The sequence below is a fragment of the Larus michahellis genome, chromosome 22 (genome assembly GCF_964199755.1).
Source record: "Larus michahellis chromosome 22, bLarMic1.1, whole genome shotgun sequence".
Taxonomy (NCBI): domain Eukaryota; kingdom Metazoa; phylum Chordata; class Aves; order Charadriiformes; family Laridae; genus Larus; species Larus michahellis.
In genome coordinates this window covers 4,508,918-4,530,623 of record NC_133917.1, presented here as the reverse complement: position 1 = coordinate 4,530,623, position 21,706 = coordinate 4,508,918, and the positions used below count along the sequence as shown (strand labels likewise).

The following is a 21,706-nucleotide window of genomic DNA, read 5'->3' as shown; positions in this document are numbered from 1 at the left end:
GGGATTTGGTGGCTTCAGTACTGTAAGACATTGAGGACACATTTGTTAGACCAAAGTCCATCCTTTCCAGCGGGCCAGGCCTTGGGAGGTGAAGATGGCTCTGTCCTTTGCGTGGTAGCAGGGGCAAACCTTGCTGTTGACTCAATGAGAAGAATTAGGGGATTAAAGTGGATCTTGGCTCCTGAGTGCAAGGGCGCTTGGCACTTTGACTCCTCTGTAGAAGATCCACAGGCTGCCCTGGCTGCTTGGAGCTGGGCTTGTAGCTCCTGCAGAGTATATTGAGGTGTACAGAGGATCATGGATTGTCAGCAAGGTTTTCTCCTGCTTTGACGCTGACTTCCCTAGGGCTGGGCTTGCTCTGAAGTGGTGAGGGCCAAGGCTCTTTGGCTGCTGGGAAGGTGATTTTAGGACTAAGGTAAGGTCCTGGGTGAGGGACCAAACAGATGCTTATAACAGTGGTGGCAGAATAAGGTCGCGTCGTTGCCGAAGCTGTTTCCTTAGTTCCACGTGAGGTCTTCCCTGCAAACCCTAATGGATAAACTGCATCCCTTTCTTCTCTGGAGCTTGGAGGCACCTGGTTGTGCTTGTGGCCTGGCCTGGGAGCTGCAGTAGAGTGGGGAGATGCGGGGCTGCCTATCTTGGGTTGGGGAGAAATAACCCAGAGACCCTTTCCACCTTAAATTCAGGATTTTGGAGGGGGTCTGCAGGATGCTGAGATGGGACAGCCAAGGTATGCGTAGTGAGCTTGGCTATTATGTGCATCTTCATGTGGAATGGAGGTGTCACATCAAGCTCGGTCATCGGCAGGAGACTCTTCTTCCATGCTTCAGTTTCCAGCACGGGATGGGTGGACCCAGGGACTCAGTGGGAGAGAGGTGTTGAAAGCCGGGTAGGGAGGCAAACCTCACTGTTGCGAACATGAAGGCTGGCTCCTGAGATGCAGGAGGTCTTGCTCTGAGCCTGAAGAGCCGCGGCATGGAGGAGCAGAGCACAGAGGTGGCACTGAGTGTGTGGTGCTGGAGAAGGGAAAGCCAGGGCAGGGGGACACAGCAGTGCAGACTCCTTGGCCAGTGCAGTTTCTTTTTAAAACTGAAGTTTTCAGTCTTTCTGAAAGCTCCCTATGCACTGGGCTGGCTCTGTAACACGCCTGTCGGGCCCCAGTTGGGGCAGTTTGGGGCCAAACTGGTGGATTCGTGCATGGAGGATTTCTGAGGGATGCCCCGCTTAACTTCTGGTCTCCCTGCCCGCGGCGGGCAGACTCCGAGTGCCCCAGTGCAGGGGTAAGTAAACAGGGCTTGTACAACCCTTACAGAGCCGGGGCTGGAACCTGCTTTTCTAGTATGACAGACCAGGTCTCAGCCACTCTGCCTCTTTAAAGCAAGTGTACTCAGAGAGGGTTTGGCTTTTCTGCTTATAACTAATTTTTTAGCCATTAGGTAGACGGGGCAAAAGTCCCGGCTGGAGTTGTCCAAGTGGCTCATTGCGGAGCTGTTGGAGGTTGTTGGTGTTGCAACGCCTTGTCTCGTGCGGCTGGTCCATCCCTGGTCGTGCACCGAACGCGATGGGTGCGCGCGGATGCTGAATCTCCCCTTCGTCGGCTGCTGGATGCTCCATAAAGGGAGCAGGAATAATTCACCTGGATTAAATCACAAGTCTCCTCTTTCCTTCCATCTCCAAGGCTCTGCCGTCGTAAACAGCTGCTTACTGGAGTAGGTAAGTGGAGGCAGCGCAGTCCTGCCAAGCCCTCATGTCCACAAATGACTAAATCCTGCCTGAAAAGTCAAAGTATGAAAACATTATTTTTTGGTTTTGGCTGAGCTTCGTGGATTGCTGGGATCGAGCCATCTTGGCTGCCTGGCGGGAGAGCAGAGCCGCCCCTCTGGATGCCGGCTGGGGCTCTGCCCACCTTGCAGCTGGTGGAGGAGGGTGGAGGAAGGCTGGTGTCGGGGGGCAGGCGGGGGTCTGGGCTCTGGGAGGGTTCCTGGGGGCTGCCACTGTCGCCGCGGTGCTCGGACCAGCCGTACAGCCCGGGATCAGCGAGCAGCACTCTTGCAAAAATTGTTGTGCCCATTGGCAAAGCGTGTTGGCAGGAGGGCTGGAGGGCGGTGCTGCGGCTGCAAGCCCTCGCAGTTCATAAATAACTGTGGGGGCTGGAGAGCTGGGCCGGTGGCCCGGCAAGGAGCTGTCGTGCCAGCCCTACTGCAAATGCAGCACCTTGCCTGCGCTTTTTTAGCTTAAAAGCTGGCTTTTCTTTCGTGTGTATTTCCACAGCAGGGGCCTGCGTGCAGCTGAGGTTTCTGTGTGCTGCCCTCGTTTGCCCGCTGCTCCAACGTCCCATGATGGGACCGTGACCGTTCATTGCCTGCTTGCAGCCCTGCCCGCCTGGAGCTGCGTTTGGAGCCTTGTTGAACCGCGCGGTGGGTCCGTCGTCCTGTCGCAGCCTGGCTGATGGACTCTGCTGTCAGTTCGTAGGGAGCAGGTGGATATGAGATGGGAGACGCTAAGGTTTAATAAGGCACTGGTCTGGGAAAGGAGAGCTCTGAGCAGCTCCGTGCTAAAGTCCCTTTGTGCATTTTGATGTCTGTTTAACATACGCTGGAGCAGGAGCCTGAGAGGGTGGGGAGCAGTCTCGCAGTCTAAGGAGGTGTCCTGGCGTGCTCCTGGGAGCTCAGACCTTGCTGTCCGAAGCATCCGATGTGTCTCACCTCTGCGGCATAGGCTGCTGCCAGAGCAGGTGCCTACAGACTCAGGGGTGCTGTGTGTTGCGTTGCCGAAAGACCCCTGGCCCTGGGCCCTGGCCCAGAAGAGACCGATTCCTTCTCTGAACAGTGCAGCAGCTCGTGGCCTGCTTGGTCTGATTGCGCCTGTGCTGTGTTTTGAATGCAAGCAGTGGTGGACCAGGCAGTGCGTAAGCTGCTGTGCATCCCCGCTCCCTCACTTGTTTCTGCTTCCTGGTGCTCGCGTCTCCGGCTCCCCAGGCTTTCCCAAGTGTACCCCTCTTCTTCTCCATGCAGGATAGCCTTTGCAAAACTTGGTCTCCCAGCTGGCCAGCAGAGATAACATGAAATGGATATCTGCTCTCCTCCTCCGTAAGCTCCAGCCCTTTGAGATGGTCCATGGGTCCAGTTGTTTCTGCGAGCGAGACTTTGTACCTGCAGGAACTCAACAGGAGCCTGGACTCCTGCTGTCTGGCTGGGGCTGGAGGGTCAGAGCTGAGCGGTTTTGGGAGCTGAGGAGCCTATGGCATGGGAGGAGAGAAGTCACAACAGGGAGAGGAGGTGTCCTAAACCATGAAAGGAGGGTAGGGGTGCTAGAGAGGTGGCAGTGGCAAGGGGATGTCCAACCGCTGTCTCTCAGTGAAGAGGTAGGCGATGTGTTGTTTGCTCTAACACAACTGGTTTGCTCATAGCGTGATGATGGGATCACGTCAGCAGCGACACATAACTGGGGGACGCTGGTGCTTTTTCAAACCTCTTTAACTTGGCCAAATTTATATTCCAACTGTGCTTCAGAAGGGGTTGGGAGCCGTGCTCTGGGTTGTCTGGTTGCAGCTGGAGGGGACAAGCGTGTCCATGCCTCAAAAGGCCAAGCTCGAAGCTGGCCACGGTGCCAGCTGGTCAGAGGTGCTGGTGGGAAGGGACCGTCCCTTTGCGTCTCATCTTCCTGGCTTGCGCCCCAGGCATGGTTTGCAGGGGCTCAACCAGCAGACTGGGCACTCTGGGATTGCTGCTGGTGGAGACAGAGGTAGAACTTGGATTCAGAGGCTGTATCTGCTCGGTCTGGGTCAAGCAGAGCAGCAGCAGGCCTGTGATGCGACACTGGATGCTCATCTGCTCCCAGTGGCTCTTGGTGTCCCTTCCCTGCCTCCACAAAAGCAGTCCCCCTCCAAAGAGCGACCTCCAGCACTGCTTTGCAGGGCCTGATGCGGTGTCTGGATGGAGATAAGGGTAGGGTTTAAGGCCAAAAATTAGGAGAATTTCCTGCTGCTAGCGATGGAGCCTGGATAATGCTGATTTAGGGCTTTGACTCCCATCTGCAGCCTTCCTGGCTCCCGGGGGAAGCTGACCCGATTCCCAGCTTGTTGGGCTCTCCCAGTTCATGCCCATCGGTGGGGTCAGTGCCTTGCTGGATCTATGGGTGGTTTGTGCATATGGATCCCCGATTCTTGGTCTTCTACATTCACGGCAGCGCAATTCCCAGGTACACGGAGCCGCCGACACGCCGCATCCTCCTGCGGTAGGACAGAGCCTGGCAGCCGAGCCACCCCTTCTGCGTGGCCAGGCTCAGTGGTGAGACGCTGGTATGCGAGATGTAAACTCAATACCAAAGTTTAGATTACAGCCCTGTGAAAAACATCAGCTCCCCTAAATGGAGCCCAGATGGTGGCGGAAGCTGTGCAACGCATCGAAGCCCAGGGCCAGGAATTGCAGGAACCGTGTGAGCAAAGGGACCGGGGCTGTGGGGGAGGGAGAGGAAGGGAGGTTGGGTTTCAGCTCATGTAGGCTGCGAGGCGGGCAGTTGGCCACTGCCGTCTGCATCCAGGGTCAATTCCTAAACCAGGCTGCTTAATCCCCCTTGCCCAGTTAAAAACAATGGATGTCTCCCGAGTTGCATCACTGTAAATGCAGCGTTTCCAAAGCTGAGGTTTCCCACAGCCCGTGACAGCTGAACTTGCCGGCGTAAGAGGCCGAGGGCCCTTGGGCAAATTAGAGGAGACCGGGCAGATCTGAGGCAACGAATACACAAGCTGCGTTGGCTCGGGAGCTTTGCCAGAAGAGGAGTTTCCCAGTTTCCTCGTTTCGGCAGGTTGAGCGGCTGATCCCAGGGAGAGGGGTGAGTGCGTGCGGTGGGAGCCTGGAGCCGGAGCCGTGTTTTGGGTAAGGCAAGCGCCGACGCGCGCCCCAGCAGCCGGGCGATTGCACGGGCGAGCGCAGGCTACGGGGAGGCTGACTGTGACTCAATATCCTGGTGTTGTGAAAAAAGCAAACGTCCCGGGGCACTGCTGAGAGCGCTGTCTGGGAGGCTCGGAGCCATCCTTCCCACCGCTGTGGTGCGGGAGCCTCCGCCACAGCGTGCTCTGGGGGCTTTGGAAAGGCGCGGAGCGATTGAGAAGTGCTGGGGGGACCGCAGAGCACCTCTGGTAGGGCTGGACGCCGTGAAGCCAAGCAGGAGACTGAGATGGTCTCCAAACGATGCTGCAGGGCTGTGAGAGCAAGTTATTTCCTTCCCAGGAGAGATGGTGGCCTCGGGCTGCAGCCCTCCTGTCTGGGCCAGCACAGGTCCAGCGGTGAGGATGTGCTGGGAGGTTTCTCTGGAGGGTTTGGCCACGTTAGATGAACATAAGGAATTGCTGAGTTAATTGTCCCCTCTGTGAACCAGAGAGCTGGGGTGAAGTGGTAAGAGATGAGGTGTTTACGTAGAAATTGAGGCTCTTCCTGAGGTTGTTCTGTCAAGAGACGTTGTGGGGAGACCCCAAACGCGTCCAGATGGGATCAGCGCTCCTCTGTTAGGACCTCCCCATCCCTCCTTCCTCCCTGCTCTGCCCTTCCCACGTCTCCCTCCCCTCCCCTCCTTGCTGTGGTTTCCAGTGCCACCTGGCTTGTGTGGGGTAGGGAGAGGGCAGGAGGGATGGAGAGGAGCCGGAGCGCTCCTGCAGCCCCAGCACTGCTGCCGGCAGCCAGGGAGCCGAGGCCGGCGCAGGTCCCGAGCCGCGGGGCCCGCAGGGAAGCTCACCCACGCTCGCCTCGCAGGAAGGCCCACATCCCTCGAGATAACAGTGTATGCAGGAGCAACACGGCCCTCCCCTCGGAGATAAGTTTGTGTGCAGACACAGCCCGGAGATAAACACCCAGGAAGGCAAACATCCAAGTCGTACACCTGTAGGGACACGGAGCACCTGCAAACACCCGCCGCGCGGCCGTGGCCGTCCTCCCGGGATGCGGGTGTTCAGCATTCGCCCGACCTGCTCTGGTGGTAGAAAATCACGTGTAGGGCTGTGCTGTACCCCGAAATCTGGGGACACTCAGGGAGAGCGAACAAGCGGAGTTCGGGGTCCTCTGCGGGTTGAGTTGGCTGCAGCTTTCGAAGATGCTCAGAGCATCTCTCTGCTCAGACCCCAAAGTGCCGTTACACCCCGGGATTTTGCGCGCTTGCGGGATGCTGTCATCTTTAGGCTACGAGTGCAGTTTTCCAGTACTCCCAGGTAGCCTCCATGCGCAACACGGAGCCTTAAAAAGTTCCTTTAACTTGCAGGAAGGGGTTTTGTTAAACTCCTCGTGTCTCGGAGAAGTTGTGAAATTGTCACAAATGAAACCGTCTCTCCAGTGGGAATCCTTCTTGGGGGGTTTCAACACGCATTTTGGGGATGCTGCTTTCTGTCCCCTGTAAAGGGAGCTGAACCGGTCGTCTGGGCTCCACTTTGACTCGAGGGAGAGCAGATCCGCGCAGCCGACAGAGCTGCCGCTTGCTTCTTGGGAACAGCATGCTTTGGGTTGAACTCCCCGAGTTTTAGGTGTCTGCAGTGATGGCATTTAGGTCTGAGCCTGAACCACGTGTTGCCGCACTCCGGGCAGGCGGAAGAGCTGCTGGGGCAGACAAACCGCAGCATTTTAGGATGTCCACGACGGGATTGTTGCCGGTGTCTCTGCAGCCAGCTCAGACATCTGCACTGAAATGTCGACCCTGGCAGATGAATCACAGCTGTAGCTGGTGGATTTGGATCTTACCCTCAAGTCTGACTCCAGAGTTTTATTTTTCAGGACTAACTGGGAAATGGTTAGGACACCATCACGTATGTCCCGGATGAGATAAGGCGACTGCGGGGTTCTGGTGACGGTCAGCCCTGCGTGTGGTGTCTGCAGACCACCCCCACCATCTACTCCAGAGGCTGTTCCTGCCCCCCCAGTTTGCCGTGCTGATTGTAGGGGCTCTTGAGACATGCTTTGGCACTTCGGCCGCACCGTGCAGTTACTCTGATTAAAATAAATACCAACAGTGGGTTGTAACCAAGCAGGGGGTGTTGGTTCTGTGCCTCGTCTGTCACCGAGAGGGCTTGGTGCAAGGCACCCCCAGTTCTGGGGTGAGCAGCAACCTGAGGAACCCAGTACTGACAGGGAGGAGCCTTGCGGAGAGTTGGGGAGCTGGGCATCAGCTCTGCGCTTCTGGCTTGCTTTGTTTGTGAACACTGCAGCTGAATGTTAACCACCTTCCTTGGGAGGATAAACTAGTCCTTAGACTTTGAAGACTGGGAGCACCGTATTGGTGGTCTGTAGCTGCAAAAGTGCTCCTGGTGTGGATGCAGCCCCGAGCAGTACCGATGTCCCTGCAGCTTGTCTCTACTGGGCATCCTTTGCCCTCTGTCTCCCTACGCGTGCGGGACCGTGTGTACGTCCTGCTGGTTTTGCTGATAGAGGTTTTATTTGTCATGGATCAACAGCGTCCGTATCCGTGAGCAGGAACTGAGCTGTCGGGAGGGAGGTGATGCCGGTCCCGCTCAGGCAATGCCATGGTGGCTGTGCTCCATCCGAGTCCTCAAAAATTACTGAGCAGGGTTGAAGGTTCCACTGAGTCTGTGCTTCTTGAGTGGTGCCAAGAAGCATCAAGTAGGAGTAAGGAGAGGTCATCGCTTCTGTAGCTCCTGACTCTTTGAGTGATCTTAATGCCGTGGCCAGCACGGTACTGCCTACTTCAGAAAGGGCAGTGACTCAATGGAAAAGACTCCAAACTACAAAAATGTAGGATCTGCCTTGCAGGGATGGATGCTGCTGAAGCTCGGTCTGGTTATCTCGGCAAAGGAGACTCAAGGCATCAGTGTTTTTGGCTGACGGGCCAAAACAATGATGTGTTGGAGGCAGAGGTTAGCTTGTGGTTTCTCTGTTGGCCTGTCCATCTTATGTGAACAATCCTAGCAATGCCACATCTGATCTCTTCTTGTGTCAGATCACAGCAGAAGGGAGTCCCCAGAGAAATAGCTGGAGTCTGCTCCTTCCCTGGCCAAAGATCTACAAGTCTCGTTTGTGGTTCCCGTCAGTTTTATTGGCTGCCTTTTTTGTTTGTGTTTTGAGGTGTGGATTTGTAACAGCGATGATGACAAACCCTTGAAAGATCTGTCAAGATCAAGGAATGGGGAAGGTTTTTGTTTTCTTTTCTTTCCCTTGGTGGGACCTTGCTGTCAGGGCTGGATGTCTTGTTGGGTCTCGCTTACTCCTGAGGAACTGCGCTGGTTGGGTGGAGGTTCGCTCTCTCTTCTGCCGGAGCCCAGACTGGATGATGGCCTGTGACGGCGATGGGAACAAGTGATAGCGCTTGGCTGCTGCGCTGCTGGAGAGGCTGGGATGCTGGCATGGAGAGGCCGTTTCACACCACGCGGACGTGTCTGGGACAATGTGCCAAGCGAGCGAAGAAGGTGGAGGGTGTGTCGGAGGAGAAGCCTGGGAGGGGTGCAGGGTGTAGGATGGGGTGCTGGCACATCTGGAGGTGGGACAGAGAAAGTTGCAGAAGGATTTGTGGGCTAGGCCTGGTTTGAGCTTGGGTGTGTGCTGTATCGGCACAAATCTGCATGTCCTCCCTTCTGCCATCTTATCTTCTGGCTCGGTGGGGGAGGCCTCCCAACAGGGCTGCCTGCCGGAGGAGATCCTTGCAAAACCCCACAGCTTTCCCCTGTGTCCGTCTGGCTTCCATGGTCATCTCGCAGCAGCTCTTGCGCATTCCAGACCCTGGGAATGAGAGATGAGACTTTGCCAGAGCTCACCCGTCTACCGACCAGTCTGATACCGACAGCCCGGTTCAGAAGAGTGGTTCCCAGTTACATGCTGCTGGTTCCTTTCCTGCTGTACTTAGTGTTAGCATCCAGATCTCCCTGTCGGAGAGATAGGGATAGCCCAAATAAAGATCTCGCAGCAGGCTCTGGCACGAACAAAGCTCCAGAAGTGGCATCTCATTACAAAACCTGGTGGTTTTATTTTGTCAGAATATCTAAATTAATGGCAGAAGGGCTATGTGTTACGTGACTTTGAGGCCAGGGATGAATAGTTTCCAGCAGATTTGTTTACCAGGAAGCCATTTGACGCGTTGAAGAATCTGAATTGAAGAGTCTGCTGACATTGCCGAGGCTGATGTGGGAAGCAGAAGACCTGGGTGAGAGCGGGGAGCAGCACCCCACGGTCGTGAGGAGGGGGACGGTGGTGTCTGAGTGAGAGGTGGCATTTGCTGCTCCTCCATGTCTAGCAATTCTTATTTCATTGAATAAGAAAGGGGTTAGGAACTTTATGGCAGGGAATAGAAATCACAACCCAAAGGTCTGGCTCAGAGTTGTGGCCTTCGCGCAGAAAAAAAGAGCTTTCCAAGGCACAGACTAAGAAGGGAATTGGATTTGGGGCTGGGGTGGGTGCATTTAAGCCTGGAGGGGGGCAGGGGGGCTGCAGGAAGGGTTCGTGCAGCTCAGGGCTGTCTGTGCTGCTTGGATGCACCCGCTCCTGGGTCAGGCTCCAGCTCTGGCAGGGCTTTGCCAAAAGGGGAGGCCAAACAGCTGGGAGAGGAGATGAAGCTGGCAGAAATCAAGCCTGCAGGAGCTGATTTATCTGGGAAGATTAAAATACTTTTTATCTAGCTGAAATCATGGCCTCCATCTAGGCTGTGCAGGGCAGGGGCTGTGCTTGCTGCTAGCTCCAGATCCCAGCCGCTCGCTGCAGGAGAGTCTCCTGCTGCACCTCTGCCAAACTGGGGATTTGCCCAGGCATCGCTCCATGACTGCAGCGGAGACGGGATCGGTAAAAGCAGCCGTGGCACCTCCGGAGCCAGTCCCTCCTTCCCTTTTGGGTGCTCGCTGACCCACACGTAGGGGCTCCCCGCAGCCGAGCGAGCCGGCTGCTCCCCGAGCCTGTCCCTGGGCTCCCAGCTTGCCGGTGCTGGTGTCCTGCCCACAGCCCACACGGTTTTTCTTGGGGTGCGCGAGCCCTTGCAGCAGGATATCGGAGCAGACTTCCCTGCCAGGGCTCTGGAGGTGGATAGACCAGCTTTTCTCCTTCCCTTATCACCTCAAGCTTTCGGAGCAGAGAAGCCGCTGCCGAGCTGCAGAAGAGCTTTTTGGTTTTGGCAGCAAAGGGAGAACATCAGGAGCTGCGATGGCTGCAGAGGGACCACCTAAGAGAGCACGGGAGGTTGGCAGCAAAGAGGGCTGAGCAAAGAAATGGCAAACTGATGTTGAAGCTGCTGCAAGGGGGAGAGTTGTTGCTGTAGAGGGGGGGAAAATAATATGGAAGCACAGGAATGGCTTGCCACTAGATGGAGTGAATGGTCTTGTGGGGATTTATCTTCAGCCTCTGGCAAGTTCAGTCCAGGACCTTCGCTGTGGGAACTTCCTCGAACTCCTGGGCTTGACTTTGGGGAGCTTGAGCTGGCCGTCAGCGTCTCCTCCAGCACTGCTGAGGTGTGTGCTGTGGTGGTCCAGCCTGTCACCACCCGTTGGATGTAGAGCAGAAGCGTCTCCTCCGGCTATTATGGGCACAGGAATTGAATCCTCGAGCTCTCAAGGCCCATGTCCTTCAGCAGAAGCAGAGTTTGGGACTCTTCAGGGTGTGAGTTTCCATGTGTGAGTATGGAAGATGCAAGAGTCGCGCAGTAAAGGGCATCTTTTTCAGCCTTGATGGAGGGAGCAGCCGAGCTGGTCCTCCTGGGGCTTTGGGCAGGAGCAGAGGCCTTTTGGGAAACCACTGGTGTAAGAGCTGGAGACGTTGCCCTCGTGATGCGCGCGGAGTCGCAGCAGGACCTTGTGGAAGAGCTGGCTGCTGATCTGTAGAGCTGCGGTGCTGGCTCCGCTCGCCCCACGGCCATCCCGGGGCAGCTGATGACTTGCGACAGGGGGACCATCACGTCCCCTCTTCTTCTCCTCCCACCTCTCGCTGGTGGCAGAGGAGGCTACAGACCCCGTCAGGACCAACGCAGTGCTGCTAAAGGAGGTGGACGTAGGAAAACCTTGGGCTGTCCTTCTCCGGTGCCGGCCGGGAGCCTGAGGAATCCCTGCAGCAGCAGCAGCTCCCCGGTGATGCAAGCGCCGGCGCAGCAGCCCCGTCGGGGTGAGATGCGGAGCTCTTCCCACCGCCCGCGCACCAGGGGAGGGGTGAGCTACAGCAACAAAAATGCGCCCTTCCACTTGGGTGACTGCTCCCAGTTAGAGATGAAAACATTTGTTCCTGAAATTGGAGTCATTCCTGGGATTGCAACACCCAGGCTGTGTTTCCAATTAATCTGCTGAAGTCGTCATGCATTTCCAAGTGCATTGGCTCAGCAGAGAGAAATCTGGCATCGCCTTCGCGCTGAAATGCCAGCTGCGATGCGCCCGGTGTTAAATGAGGAGAGAAGGGCCCCGGCGGGGCTGGCCCACCGGCACCTGGCACGGCATCCCCGAGGGGCAGCGGGCAGGCCCGCTCTGCCAGGGGGGGATGTGGGGAGGGCAGAGCAGCCGCCTCCTGGGAACGAAAACGCTTGAAATAGTTGTTGAATTACTCTCGGGTTTTTCCTGACTGGTTTCCTTCTGTTTCTGGGTGTGTGTTTTGTTTTGGGGAGAAGGGGAGGGGGTGAAGTGCGTTATGCTCGGTCTATTCGCTGCGTCCGCAGGAGCGTATTTACAGCCTCGCCGCCTTCGCGGTGACGAGTGGGAGCCCTTTGCCGTGCATTGGGCATGATGGTGTGACCTCTCAACCCCAGCCTCCTCCCCAGGCCTCCTGCCCCCGGCCAGGCGGGCGAAGGCTGGAAGCCGGAGGCTGTTTTGTTTGGGAGCGGAACGATCCCTTAAGCGATGCCGGCGGCGCCGCGTGTGGGTCCGTGTCCGGGCGCCTGCGGGGTGAGTGCTGCCGACTGCGGCTCCTGCCTGCCGAGGCTGGAGCGTGGTGGCCCGCAGAGCCGGCTTGCTGTTGGATGGTGGGTCCTCAAGGTGCGTCTCCATGTTAGGCATCTCTCCAGGGAGCCGCTGGAAGGACAGACATCCCCTTGCCCATGGGTTTGGGTTTTTTTTTTTTTTTTCTCCTCTCCTGGGGCTGCTTTTGCAGAAGCCAGGGTTCCCGCCTGGAGTTGGAAGTGACCCGACACATTCCTCTCATCTCCCGTGTGATTTTCTGAGAAATGAAATTGGATCTAGAGCCCGGTCCCAGCTGGGTGGGAGCGGTCCAGTGCGTTCGCACAAACACTCATGGAAAGGCCGAGCTTGCGTAGAAATCTTCCCTTTCCAAGAATGAGGTTCAGGCTGAGGCCCCCCTCCCTCCGGAGTCAGCAGGGATGACGGCCGGGAGCGGGGAAGGAGGGACGGGGAAGCTCAGCAGGTCTCCTGCCACCGAGGTCACCGGTGGCTTTTCCCTTTAGGGGGAAGCCCGCGAACTGCTTTTGCAAAAGGAGCCTGAAAACTGCTTTTACCTGTTGGGAAGCGGCGCGGGGATGGAGAGTCTGGCTGCCTCCAGCTCCCCGCTCTGCCGAGCCCCTCTCCCCATGCCGTAGGGACGGTGTTACCCGCTGCCCTGCAGCAACCCTTCGTTTAGAGCTGGAAAGTGTTAAGTGAGGACGGTGACAAGACCACTCCCAAATTGGATGAGGCTCGCTTTCCCATCTGCGAGGGCAGCACCGGGGCAGCGTGTTCTTTGGTGGGAGTGTCGTGCAAGCCTGCGCACCCTGCTCGGAGGCCAGCGCAGGCAGGCGGCCTGCAGCAGATGCGTAAAAGCCTGAAAAAAACCCCAGGGAGGAGAGGAGGGGGAAGGCAAGTTTACCACTGGTGTTTAATGCCGCAGTGTGTCAATTTAACAAATACTCTTAAGGATGTTGCGCTAACTTCCCAAGTTACTTGCTGCAGAAATAGAGCTTTCCTACATGTCTCTGTTAGAATAAGTCTCTGCTGCACAGATTTTTAGCAGGGAGGATGTAATCTTTCTATATTTGCTTGGAGGACAATAATACTGATGCTTTCTATTTTTAACCCATCAGCAGGGCAAAAACACACTTGGGAACCTTCAGGGAGCAGAGCCGCTCTGCTCATAGCGCTGCCTGCGCGGCCGGGCTTCGGGAGCGACGCCAGCAGCTCAGCGAGCGGCTCTGAGGGCGCCCGGCCCCGCTCTTCGGCAGGTAAAGAGAGGCCAGTCTGTGCCCGGCTTGTCTCCCCGCTCCGGTGGGCTCAGAGGAGCCCGTGCTTCACGGTCCTGGGGCTGGGCAATGGTGGGAAGGAGCAGGGACCTGTGGCGTCGTCCGTCCTTCTCTTCCTCCTGTTTCTCTCCCTGCTGCGTCCCTTTGAGGCCGCAGAGGCAGCGGGGAGCGCTGAAGAGTTTGTGTGTTGCTGACTCTGTGGTGCTTGTTTGGGTGGTGTCAGTCCTGAAATCCCAGAGGTCCTAAAAACATCTCAAGCCTTTTATGTATTTTTTTTTTTTTTTAAAAGAAAAACAGTTTCTGTCGCTACCTTGATCATGGAAAAGACCTGCAAGCAATAACCTGCAAAGTGCTCTGAAATGGGGGGTGAATGACAAAACTGGCACTGATTTGAGTCGCAATCCCCATTTTGGGGACTGATTCATAACTTTGTGTGGTTCAGCCCTGGCCAGGTCCTTCTGCCACCCTCATCTGCTCCAGCTGCCGTCAGCAGCCGTCCTCCGGCAGGACAGGCTTGCGTTGGTCCTTGCAGGGTTTTCCAGCTGCTGACGTGTGTGCTGGAGGAGCCTGAACGCGTGCACCTCCCATTTGGAGAAGAAAATAGGAATTTAGGGTGGAACTTGCTCCCTGGGGGCTTTGTTTCGCCCTCCAGGCTGGGTCCAGAGAAAGTGTCTTCTGCCGTCTTGTCTTTTGTTTTTTTCCCTGCAGTGGAAAATCCCACTGGTCTCAGGAGTGGGTTTTATCTTGGTGTTTGTGCCTATTACAAAGACTCTGGTTTCCAGCCCCTCCGCGGGACCACGCGCAGCAATCACCGTGTTTCCCCGGCAGCTGGTGGCTGCCAGTGGATTTCAGATTCAAGCCGAGACCTGGCCCTTGTGCCAGGGCGTCCCAGGTGAAGGTGGTGTCTGTGCCGGCGGCCGCCCCTCCTGGCCGGGGCAGCAGGTTTGCATTTCGGGGCTGGTCCTTTGGGGCAAAGAGGTAATTTTGGTTTTGCCGTCCTGGGTGTGCAGCTGTGTGGGGCTCGGTCCCCGGCTGGGACAATGGCAGGAAGCCGGGAGCCGCGCGCAGCTCCTTGCCGCTGGCCAGGCACCACGTCCTCGCCGAGCCCAGGCTGCCGCCGTCGCCGCTCCTCCCTTGCTATTTCCATCGCATTGTCCGGAGGAGAGGAAGGATGTTTCCAGCCTTCTTCCTTTTTGCCTCAAAGGGATGTGGGGTGGGCGGGGAGAGGAGGGGAGAGGATTTTTCTCCCTGGCAGTTGTGCAATAGGCACAATTACTGCTTTTCGAAGCACCATCCCGCTCCGCCCAGGTCAAGGGGCTGGTGCATCTTGGCCTGAGACATCCCCGAGGTCTCCCCTCCTCTGCGTCGTCTTGGCGGTGGAGATGCATCTCCTCCCGTGTCCCTGCTGGCAGCCAGGGGGCTCAGGCATGTCCTGCCGCGCAAGGCTGGGGCTCGGAGCTGCATCGGAGAAGATGCTTCTGCAACGTGGCTTTTAGCGGACGCGCAGATGTGGCCGGATTCGTGGTGCTCAGTGGTGCTGGGGGAGATGCTGCTGCCTCTGCATCCCTTGTTCCCAGCCATGGGGTGAGGCTGTCGTGAGGTTACTGGCGCTCAATGGAAGGTATTTTCGGAAAGCAAAGCGGGATCCTAATGTTATAAACGCCCTCAGCACTGTGTGGTGGTGCAGACGTGTGCGTGGAGGTGTCGTGGTGGGGCTGCAGGGGGTGGGAGGATAATCCCTGGCCCCTCGGTGAGGACGGTCTCAGGTGCCTCTGAAAGCATGAGCGGCGCGTGGTGGGGAAAGGGAATGGGGAAGGTCAGCTCTTGCTTTGTGATGGAGAAATACGGCCATGAAAAAAGGGGGTTCTGGGTTTTTTGGGAAGGTTTTTAGTTCTTCATCTTGTGGACGGGGCTCTGATGGTGACAAAGAAACGCTGCGAAGTCCTTCCTGTGTTTTTGCACAGCTCCCACTGCTGTGGCCCTGCAAAGTCGAGGCTTCTCGCTGTGCTGGAGGAGGCCGGGCTCCCACGTGCCAGGAAGTGAAAGCAGAATTAATTAAGATGGGAAATGATCTTAATTTACTCCGGCTAAATCCTTTTAGCAGCAGGAAACCCCAAACATTTGAAGCAAAGATCTTGGTCGGAGTGCGGCCACACCTCTGCTGTCGTTCAGAGGTGGAGAAATCGCCCGTGACACATCTCTGAGGGTTTCACTCTATGGGGAGAGTTTTACCAGTTTCACTGGGGTGATTGTCACTTCGTGGTAGCAGCCAAACTGTGAAAAGCCCGTCCCTGACTGAACTGGATCCCAGCTCAGCTGAGATCACCCCAGGACGGCCAGAAGAGTCCAAATTCAAATCTCACGTGTGCTGGCGTTCAGTCTGCCCTGGGACAGCCCCAGGACTTCGCAGCGCTGCTGGTTTTTCCATAGGGGAGCAGAAAGCTTTAAGGATCCCTTTGGGCTTTTTTTTCTTTGCTTGTCCCAAAGTGGATCGGGACGCAGCGCCGCTGTTTTGTCCTCCTCGAACAGCATCTGCTGTGCACGGTACCCATCATGTGCCATTCCCAGGGACACCCTCCATACCCCGCTTTGGAGCTGCGGAACATTTCTGACAAAGCCCAGGGTCGGGGCCAGCCCGTATAACCTGCCAGGAATACCGGGAGCTCCCGGATTTCGCTGCTGACAGGAGGTGTCCGGCAGTGCCAGGGCGATGGAGCAATTACTTGGCGGCCGTCGGAGCCAGCTCTTTGCATTAGCGAAAAATGGGAATGATCTGCAGGCTTGTGAAAGCCCTGTTCGTCCCTGGAGGGTCGGGGGAACGACCTCGCCTGCGTGTCCTCGGCGGTTTAAGCCTTTCTGACGCTTTGGCCACGCGTGTCCCGCTGCGTGTGTTGGCGTTGGCCGTCCTGCGGTGGGATGCGCGAGGGAGGAGAGGTTGCGTGGAAGCGGGAGACGCGCAGTTCAGTTGTCTCCTTCCTCCACCGTGGTTTTGTGGTTACAGGGTGGCTCAGAGCATGGAGAATGCAGCAGAATAGCAATTCTGTAAACCAGCTTAGAAATGATGCTGAAGGAGCTGATGCAATAAAACACCACTTTAGGTTGGGGCGGAAGTTTTTCCCCATTTTTTAAAAATAGGAGCAAGCTGGGGTGTAAGCTTCGTTGTGGTCGATCTTGTTGCTTGTTCCCGTTTGCAAAGCAGAGAGGGTCTTGTGTTTGTCTCCGGCAGCTGCCACAGCCAAGGGAGTTGGAGCGGGCACGCGTGGGAGCAGGAGGAGGGCTGGCGTCATGTACCGGCCTCTGCTCCTCCATGGTTTTTGCTTCCCCGACAAAGACCTCGGCACTTCCACCTGCTGCTGTGTGGGACCTGGGTGCCAGCCACCTGCCCGAGCCCACGCAAAGCCTCCCTGTTTGTTTTGTCTAAAAGCAATATCCCCCAAAGCGGCGTGGAGGGGAGGGAATACCCACTCTGGCTTAATTGCATTTAATGAGTCCGATGGGGCTGGCCGCCAGCAAGCCGAGGGCTTTGCCAAGGTTCGTACTTGCCTGTGAGAACGGCAAGGGTGTGGTGTGCGGCCGCGCCTGGCTTTGCAACCGCTGGGAGAAAAGATCTGAGAGGTCCCGCCACCCTCCGTGGCAGTCGTTGTGGCGCTCGCCCGATGCCATCAGCCCAGCCCGCCTTGCAGGACTCAGTTCTATGAGCGTGTCGAGCCCCAAGGACTCGGAAGAACAGGATGACATCCGTAGGTGAGCATGCCAAGTGGGTGGGAAATAGCCCTTGCAGATGTTAACGGGGGTCTTAGGAAGATGGGTTTGTATTAGATGCATCTTGAGCATCCTTTCCTCTGCAGTTGGTCCGGTTCAGCATCACATTGAGCACCCAGCCAGGCGCCGTCGTTTGTTTGATGGTCAGGTGAGTTTTTAGGGTGCTGGATGGGGATGTGATTTTGCTGAGTTGACACCGTGTCTGCTCTGGAGAGGTGCCGAGGGCTCCGATCCCCACACGTGCACTGATTCCTCAGTGTCTGAGGTTAACGCTGCTGCGCTGGGCTCACCCGGCGGCTGGTGGGTTTGTTTATTTTCCTTTTTCCCCCCCCCATGCTCAAGCGGCTCAGCGGCAGGATTAGCCCTGCTTTCTGGGTTAAACACCCTGGGCAGTGTTGCTACATGAGCGGGGAACGCACACACCCCACCGCACCCTCCGTCCCCGCCGGGTGCTTTGCCTGCCTCCGGGCACCCGCGTTCTGCAGCCTCAGCTTCCTCCCTGCTGACTGCTGCTGGCTCCGGCCGCGTGTAGGACACTGGGTCCTCCTTGCATTTCTTCACCCCAGCTCTCGCGGAGACCCCGAAATCCTGCCTGATGACTTGGCTGTGCCATCTCTGGTAGCTTTTCCAGCCCGGGTGGCATTCCCCGGCTTCAGCATCGTGGATCTCTTCCCAGCATCTCCCCCATGCATGGTGCTTGCATGCACCAGTGCTAACCCAGATTTACCCCCAGGGCTGCTGTCACTGGTGTCCCCATGGTGTGGCAGAAGGGCTTGTTGGATCCAGGCATGTTTCAGCCTCCTCTGCATTAAGGATTTGACGCCTGCGCCTTGCCCGGCTGCACAGATGCCAGCCTTGAGCTAAAGGCCGTCTATCCTAGCTTTTTCATGAGCACCCAGGTATGGGAGGCAGTGCCAGACAGCCCCACGGTGAAGGATACCAGAAGTGTGTTTCTGCAGGAAACTGAAAATGTTGCGGCTTCCTTCCTCTGACATAAATAGCTCTCGCCCTAAAACCCGAGTCTCTGCGCTGCGTGCTGGCGATCTCCAGAGCTGGCTGGAGGGGACTCTGAGACAGTGGTCGGGGACCACCGCGTGCAGGGCAAAGCTGGGTCTCTCCGGCGTTGAAAGCCTCCTTGCTCAAACACCTGGTGGTCGGCGCCGGAGCAGGGTTTGGGGTGAGCTCCAGTGTTCCTCTGCTGCTGGCGGCTGAGCAGTCAGTAGATCCGCACGGGGGATTTTGCCTCTTTCCCTGGGATGCGTCTTATTCCCATGGAGCTGGGACTGCTGGTGTTTCGCCCAGCTCCTTGTTCATTTTCTTTTCAAGACCGAATCTGCCTTCCAGCCCAGCCTTGGACCTTGGCCAGCGTTTGCCAAAGGGATTTCCTTCTCTGCAGCACGCAGAGAGGCTCCAATTAATGGGCAGGTCCCCTTGAGTTCGCACTCGCTGAGAGTGGGTATTGTGGGAGTCCGGGCTTTTTGTCTCAGCACTTCCAGATCAAGCAAGACACCGCTTCAGAGCCCTGAGCTCTTCCCCGGGGGCTTATGAGTCAAGCTGGGCTCTTGCTGTGTTGCACGCAGCAATTAAAGAAATAAATGCCGAGGCTGAGCCGTAGCGCTGGTGACAGCAGCCCCCGCGCAGCCATGACCCTCCGCAGGCGGCGCGAGGCGAAGCAGCTTGTAGGTTTGAGCCAAGTGGCTGGAGGCTTCGCTCCGTGTCGTGTCCTCGAGGGGCTCCGTGCCACGGCGGGATGCTCTGAACGGCGGCTTCGTGTGTGCAGGGGGTGACGCAGCGAGGACCCCTCCGCAGCGGCCCCCCTGGGAGCAGCGCAGTGCGGGGCAGAGGTGCTGAGGAGCCCATCGGCGTGCTGTCCAAACCGGTTGGGAACGCTCTTCGTCCGCTTATGCAAAGGGCTGGTAATTGAGGAGAGGTTTGTATAATCGTTTGATCTCTCCTCTGCTTCCCTTGGCACGGAGGCCGCATCCTCTGGTGCTGATGTAATCGAGCCCGGCGCGGGAAGACGAGGCGTCCTGCGCCGAGCGGCTGCTCGCTCGCTTCGGGAGTGCTTGGCTCTGTCCGCGGGGCTGCCACGCTGCCCTGCCTCTGTTGGCACCCATCTGCTTGGAGAACGGGGGCCTGGAGGAGCTTATCTTGCCCGGCCCGGTGCCAAAGCCTCTCTCCAAAGAAGATCTGTGGTGGCTGTGGGCAGGGAGGTGTTGCTGAGGCTCTAGACTGGACTGTTGCCTCTTGCCAGAAGCCTGGTCGAGGGAGATGATGGAGCTGTTAGAAGCCACCGGGCTGTTCCAGTTGAGGCAGAGCTTGCCCGGAGCTGTTGTCTGTCATCCACATTCGTCTTTGCCTGTGGGCAGTATTTAAGGTTTCAGGACGACACGGCAAACCCTCGCCCCTTCTCCAGCTGCTCCTGTGTCCGCAGGGAGAGGCCGTGGGCGCTGAAGATGCGTAGCAGCCCTCCGCAGGGTGCGTTTGCGGGGCTGGCGGGGCGGGAGGAGCGGTGGAGCTCGGCGTCCGCCCGCTGCGGAGGAAGGCCTTGAGGGAGGAGCAGGAGGAAGGGCACTGCCTCTCCATCACCCGGCTCGGGGTAGCACGATGCGGGGGGCTACGCTGACCCGCTGCTGGTGGCTCCGGAGCAGGGAGTAGCCATCAGACCCTGTCTGGGCTGCGGGACCAGGTGAGGGTGGTCGGAGGGGGAAGGAGTCCAACAGGGTGGGCTACGCTGTGGGGGATGTTTCCCTTCTGGGAGGGGAGGACTTCTCCTGAATCTCAGAAGTTTCCATGAGCAGAAGCTGCCTACGCTGCTCTGGGGAGCACGAGGCGCCGGCAGGCAACCTTGGCTTTCCTTCAGCAGAGCCCTTTGGTCATGAATTTCTCTCTGTTTCGGAGGAAATGGTGGTTGTTGGGAGGTTTCCTGGGGATACCTTGCACTCCTCCGCACAGCATCCTCCTCCAGGGGCCTGGTGCTGCTATTTGGGATGGGGTTTATGACCAGTGGGGGTGGGAGGATGCAACTACTGGCAGGAAATGACTGCCAGAGGTTTCCAGCTGTGCCAGAGCCGTGGCGGGGATGGAGCCCACTTGCTGTCCCTCCGGTCCCATGTCCCGTCTGCGGTTGCAGGAGATGAGCTCTTTGGTCCCACCTTGCATCTTGTGCTGCCCACGCTCAAACGCTGTGGTGTGGGAACCTGATTGTTCTGCAAAGAAACTGGTAAAAACGCTATTTATTTACTTATTGCTTTAGACGCAGACGAGCACACATTTACCTGCCCTCGCAGGCATGGCGGATGGGGCTGTATATCGGAGCACGACCGAGGAACAGCCAGCAGGGATGGGGATGCCTTGCCCTGGGATCGTAAGCAGCTCTTTGGGAAACCACAGCCGCTGTGTTCCTTGCCTGCGGCGCCTTTCAATCCTGCCCGCGGCGCCTTTCAATCCTGCCCGCGGCACCTTTCAATCCTGCCTGCGCCCAGCTTTTTCTGTGTCTTAGTGCCTGTGTGTCCCTGTCACCGAACGACCTCAAATTTAGACTCAAAACCTGTTGTCGGGTTTTGCTGTGCAGGTTTTGCCTCTGCTCGTTCACGCTTGGGTGCTTTGAAGGCTTTGAGAGCTCATCCCTGGGAGAGGGGCAGCATCCCGGGAGCTCAGCCCCGGGCACGTTTGCAAGTTGTTCCAACTCCTCCGGGAGCTGTAAGTGAGCACGGAGGAAGTTAGTTGGTGGTTTAAGTACCGCCTGCGACGAAGTTCGGGTCTGGTATTAAGGTTGGGGGCTTTGGGGTAGTTCAGCGTGCTGCAGGGTTGCCTTGGGACCCTCTTGAGCATCTTCGCCCTGGGGGCAAAACGCTTTCAAGGCCAGTCTGCACGTGCGCATTTGAGAGCAGGGGGAAAACCAGCGTGGATCTGCTCGCCCCACCGACCGCACGAGGGGCCCGTGCGAGACCTGGGCCAGCAAAGAGGGGGCTGGGGATTCGAGGTGGGGGGGCACAGGCACCCGGGTTTCCACTGGGGATGCAGCTGGACCACTTCCATGAAGGCTCTGTTTAGTCCTGAATGGTTCACTCGACCTCCTCCTGCCTTCTGCTCTGTGTGGATGCTGTGGGAACGCGTAGTGTGGTCCCATGTCTCTGAGCGGGAACACGGGTATCGGGATGTGGATTGAAACACGGAGCATTAAAAATAGCAGCAGCTCCAGGTACGAAGCGTTTTGCTCCGTTGTCCCTGCAGCGGAGGCTGGCCTCGGCGCACCGTGAGTTTTTTGGGTCCCGCAGTCATGAGTTTCAAAATGTAACTACGCACATTTGTGGGGAGAAAATTCCAGGGAGGGCTATTAAATGTCTGACTCAAAGGTCACGAGCCACAAATAACCAGCGAGAGTAATCAGGGGAAGTATCTCGCCCTGATCTGCTTCCCGAGGCCTGATGTGGATCTCGTTTACAGGCTCAAACAGAGTATTTTCTGATTTATGTGCTTGAAATACCTAAATAATGTGCTTTGCTCACAGGTGTATGAGTGTAGCCTGGGTGGTTTTAGGTGCGTTGCTTTTAATCCTGGTTCGTGCCTTCGGTTGCAGGAAGGGGTTTGTGATGCACGCGCGAATTTGCCAAACTTTAATCATTGTCTGTCTCAATTTTTTTTTTTTTTTTTTTTTTTTCTGGAAACTTTCTGCAGAAGAAAGTCTGCAAGTGCAAGAATCAGAGTAGAAAAATATGGTTTTACCCTTGTGGAAAAACTCTCGGGGGCTTTTCGTAGAGAAGCATCAGCCGCCTCTGGTTTTTGGAGCAGGAATGTGATGTCTGGTCGGGAGGAGAGG

The 21,706-nt window shown here is 57.1% G+C and overlaps 1 protein-coding gene across 10 annotated transcripts in view; it reads left to right on the top strand.

Annotated features, from left to right (window-relative positions):
* Positions 1-21,706, top strand: part of HDAC7 (histone deacetylase 7) — a 94,295-nt gene that overhangs the window by 48,151 nt on the left and 24,438 nt on the right. Inside the window, exon 1 of one of the 10 annotated variants that reach the window (XM_074564905.1) lies at positions 1,690-1,713. The exons of 6 other annotated variants lie outside the window; for them this stretch is intronic. Coding sequence is in view for 1 of the 4 variants with exons in the window: in XM_074564903.1 (XP_074421004.1) it covers positions 16,854-16,866 (13 nt within the window). In the remaining 3 variants the exon portion in view is untranslated. Of the gene's footprint in view, positions 1-1,689; positions 1,714-13,086; positions 13,105-16,848; positions 16,867-19,344; positions 19,363-21,706 lie in introns of those variants that run through there. 3 more of the 10 variants (XM_074564897.1, XM_074564903.1, XM_074564900.1) reach the window with 3 other exon arrangements.